We start from the raw sequence: 4773 nt of genomic DNA on the forward strand, positions 1-4773 counted from the left end.
CATCTCATCCTCTATCGTCCCCTTCTCCTCCAGCCTTCAATCTATCCCAGCATTATAGGCTTTTCCAATGAGTCAGTTCTTTGCATCAGGTGGACAAAGCATTAGAGTTTCAGCTTCAGAATCAGTCCTTCTAATGAATATTTAGGACTGATTTCATTTAGAATTGACTGGTTTGATCTCTTTGCAGTCCAAGGGACTCTCAAGAGTCTTCTCCAAAACCACAGTTCAAAAGCATCAATTCTTTGGTGCTCAGCTTTCTTTATAGCATAGTTCTCACTTTATAGTCCAATGCCATCTGGTAAGATCTGCAATAGTCTATAAGAGCTGCTGGAGCGCTAGAAAAATAGTTTTCTTCATTTGTCCATTTGAAAGATATTGATGATGCCTTGTTGCTTTTCATACCTGATTTTCATACTTTTGGCTTTTTGTTCTGACAAAGTTTGAAAAAAAAATCAAAGTATAGTCTCCTTAAAAGATATAAATGTATAAATATATATATAATATGTAATATTATTAGATCATAGCATTTATTAATATATATTTTAATAATCAACATAGAATGATTAATATTATATATAATTAATATACAATCATGTATAAAATATATAATAATCAATTTATAATATTTATAATATATAATAATATACTAAAATCAGTATCTTAATAAATAATAATTAATATACAATTATTATATATAATATATATTATATACCAATATTTGATTAATGATATATGTATATATAAAAACAAGGGAGAGATTGAGATACAGTGAGAAAAAGCAGAATAGTACTGAGATATAGGATTAAATATTTGTGCAGAAATCCTGATGAATTTGTTGAAAATAGAAATTTCTTCACAGATGAATTGATCAATGAGTAAATGTAAAAGGTATGGAATGAATGCAGAGCCTGTATCATACAGAATTCTTCACTTTCTTTGTCACTTTCAGTTCTCAAGGAATAAGAATGTTTTCCCCAAATCACACAATAGTGACTGAATTCATTCTCCTGGGACTCACAGATGACCCAATACTGCAGAAGGCTCTGTTTGGGGTGTTCCTGGTGATCTACCTAATCACAGTGGTGGGAAATCTGACCATGATCGTGCTTATCAGGACCAATTCCCACCTCCAGACTCCCATGTATTTCTTCCTCAGCCACCTCTCCTTTGTAGACCTTTGCTATTCCTCCAATGTTACTCCAAATATGCTGCACAATTTCCTCTCAGACCAGAAGACCATCTCCTATGCTGGATGCTTCACACAGTGTCTTCTCTTCATTGCCCTGGTGATCACTGAACTTTATCTGCTTGCTTCAATGGCCCTGGATCGCTACGTAGCCATCTGCAGCCCTCTACATTACAGCACCAGGATGTCCAAGGATGTTTGCATTTTTCTGGTCACAGTCCCTTATACTTGTGGTCTCCTCAATGGTCTCTCTCAGGCTCTGCTGACCTTTCACTTGTCCTTCTGTGACTCCCTTGAAATCAACCATTTCTACTGTGCTGATCCTCCTCTGATAATGTTGGCCTGCTCTGACACTTATGTCAAAAAGATGGCGATGTTTGTGGTTGCTGGTTTCACTCTCTTAAGTTCTCTCTTCATCATTCTTCTGTCCTACATTTTCATCATTGCATCCATCTTGAAGATCCATTCTGCAAAAGGCAGGTACAAAGCCTTTTCTACTTGTGGTTCCCACCTGACAACAGTCACTCTATTTTATGGAACCCTCTTCTGCATGTACTTAAGGCCTCCATCTAAGAACTCTGTAGAGGAGTCCAAAATAATTGCAGTTTTTTATACATTTTTGAGCCCAATGTTGAACCCATTGATATACAGTCTAAGGAACAAGCATGTGATCCATGCCATGAGGCATATGATTAAGGTAACTTTTTTTTCATAGAAGTACAGTTGAGGTGCTTATTCATATTTAAGGTGTCTGTAATAATGCAGGGGTTCATTCAAAGGAAAAGCCTATTAGTCTATTGTCACTATTAGTTTATCTTCATGAGTTCTCAATGATATTGCATAATTTCTCCTCAAAATTTATACTTTAAAGACAAATGTTTTCAATAAGCCCATTTAATATTTTACTAAATTTATTCACTTGGGGATAAGTATTATATTAATATTAATTCACTCTGATGTGAACACTGCCAATCCATCTTCTGAATTAAATGGTCTACAGAGCCATAGTGAGGCTCAGAATAGGATGATTGCTTTTTAGCTTCTTTTTAAAATTTATGAAAAATTTCTTCTTCAATGTGTGATGTAGAAAAATCACTCCAATGCCTGGATGCCGGGAGCCAGTGTGAGGAATCCCGCCCGTGACAAGGTCATGAGGAAGGAAGCTGACATATGCAAGACGTGCTCAGACTTTAGGGACCCCTCTGGAAATTCCTAAGCATGTACCCCAACAAAAATCTGCCGGCTTTTGTGCTCTGCTTTTCCACTCTTCTGACATTTTCTGGAAAAAGTCAATTCAGGGCTTTAGTCTTCTGCATTTGAAAGAGTGTTTCAATCCAAAAAACCCTCTGATGGCTTTCTAGCCTGCCTGCAGGACTCCTACAGCTGCGCGTGTGATTGTTTGAGGCCTCCTGACCGCAGGAGGCACAGGAAGCTTAAAACATCCTAGGAATGTAGGAGCTTCCGAGGAGTCAAAATCTTTAGAATAGGACTGATTAAAGGTTTCATTTGTTAAGTCAATATTTGCTGCCAAATTTTCACATCCTTTAGTTGTAGATATAGTTAGAAAAACAAGTAGTAGACCTTGTGTTAGCAACATTAGATCTTTGAGTTAAGTACCTTCTTTGTTATATCCCACTGCACCTTTGTTCTATAGAGATGTAACTTTAACGTTAATGCTTTAAGGAGATGTAGATTAAAGAAAAACACTTCAGGGGAAACAAGATTAACATTCATTAAGGAAGAGAGCCAAAAAGTGTTAACAAGCCTCTTGGCCAGAAGATAATGTAAATCACCTGAGACCTTTTGTATACAAAATGATGTATAGAAAGAGCTTGAGCTGCGAATGCTACATAATCTTGTGTTACCCATTGATCTCTGTGTTTTATCAAAAGTATAAAAGGCCTTCTGAACAATAAAGGAGGCGGCCAGCTCCAGGGGCCAGCACCAGGGGCCAGCTCCGGGGGCCAGCTTCCTGGACCAGCTTCTCTAACTAGTCTCCCGGCCTGGTTTCTTGGCACTCTGGCTCCCCCCGTGTCTCTCTCTCTTTCTTCTTCTCTCTCTTTCCCTCTCTCTGCTCTTTACTTTAATTTCGGGCTGAATTTCCACCTGGAGCGCGGAGGCTCTCCACGTCTACTTACTTGCCCCGGCTGTTAAGACCCGCGAGAAAGGGAGCTTAAGGCGAGGCACCCTTAGATATTCAAGCGGGCGCCGGTGGCCCAACGTAGATGGTACAAATTCCTTGTCTGGGATTTTATTGGCCTTCCGCGTAAACCAAGCTATTCAACCCTCTTCTTCCACTTAATCTTCTTACTACACTATAGTTTGTTAATCTAATCTTTTATTAATAAATAAACAAGTCTTTCCACGCCGACGCCGTCCACCCTTCGAATTCCCTGGATCCACCGGGGCTGGACCCCGGCAAGTGGCGCCCGGAACAGGCTATTCGAAGGTAGGTTCCTCGGAGCAAAAGCTCCCCCCGGAGCACTCTCTGTTGCTCCCCCCAGAGTGATTTAATCACTCCCCCCGGAGTACTTTCGGGTACTCCCCCAGTGTTGAGCGTTCGGGACGGCTAGGACCCCACTCAGGGTGCCGCGGACCCCCCTGTAGGATAGACAGGGTGAGGAGGAGTGGGAAGTGTTTAAGGGTTTAAGACAAACCTGGTGCTCTAGAGGTTTAAAATAAACCTGCTATCCTAGGGTTAAAAACAAAACCCCCCTCGCCAAAGGTAAAACCTTTTGTTGAGGTAGACTTTTCTATAACTCTTTAATTTTCTGACACGGGTAACAATGACTCAAAACAATGACACCTCTTTATACAATTAATTTTGTAACTGTTAAACAAAAGACAAATTAAAGATGAAAAGGCTAATGTTATGAGAGCAATGTCCTTGGTTTCCAAAAAAGCGATTTAGATACTTGGGTGAAGCTACAAAAACACCTAAAAACTTATTATACTTTGCATGGGCCTGTAAATGCTTTTGCTCTGTAAAACATGATTACAAATGTTCTGGACCCCGGCACCTGACTAGGGAAATTTAAAGTACACGGATCGCCCATAGCTTTAAATTTTTATAAAAATTTTCCCAACCAATGTTATAGATATCCTGAGAAACTTTTTACCCATTTATAAATATTGGTTGTGTTTGCAATTTTGAAAATGAACTTTCAACACCTGTTTGTGAACTTCCAGGAATAGGGATCCAATTCAGTCATTAATATAGTATAATGACAGTCTAGATATATTTTTTCATGTTTTTGATTTAAATTAGAATAAATTTATTGAGTAAACATAGCCTAGCAATTGGCTTCTATAGACACAAAAATGCCCTTAAACAATATACAAATGAAGAGGTGTGTAGATATCTTTCTGAAAGTGAATAGTGATGTTTTATTTGGTTCATAAATATGGCAGAAATCAGCTCAACACTGTAAAGCAATTTTCTAACAATTAAAAAAAAATACAAAAGTAGTTGCTCATTATTTTCTAGGCAAGTCTGCTCCAATAGTTTCCAAAATATCTTTTGAGAAGAGAAAGTCCCTCAGTCGTGTCCAACTCTTTGGGAGCCCATGGGTTATACAGTCCATGAA

General features: G+C 38.7%; 1 protein-coding gene across 1 annotated transcript; it reads left to right on the plus strand.

The window, feature by feature from the left end:
* The first annotated feature begins 965 nt into the window (after window positions 1–965).
* LOC138429705 (olfactory receptor 5M1-like) lies at window positions 966–3639 on the plus strand. The gene is made up of 2 exons (XM_069571438.1): window positions 966–1883; window positions 3544–3639. The coding sequence occupies exons 1-2, from the start codon at window positions 966–968 to the stop codon at window positions 3637–3639; spliced, it is 1014 nt and encodes a 337-aa protein (XP_069427539.1).
* Window positions 3640–4773: the final 1134 nt, after the last annotated feature.

This window comes from Ovis canadensis, chromosome 24, assembly GCF_042477335.2.
Source record: "Ovis canadensis isolate MfBH-ARS-UI-01 breed Bighorn chromosome 24, ARS-UI_OviCan_v2, whole genome shotgun sequence".
In the NCBI taxonomy this organism is placed as follows: domain Eukaryota; kingdom Metazoa; phylum Chordata; class Mammalia; order Artiodactyla; family Bovidae; genus Ovis; species Ovis canadensis.

Bases quoted from the DNA above. Each gene is read 5' to 3' on its own strand.
- LOC138429705 (XM_069571438.1), top strand. From the start codon at position 966: ATGTTTTCCCCAAATCACACAATAGTGACTGAATTCATTCTCCTGGGA. The intron at 1,884-3,543 runs GTAACTTTTTTT...TAAATAAACAAG, and splicing joins CCATGAGGCATATGATTAAG to TCTTTCCACGCCGACGCCGT.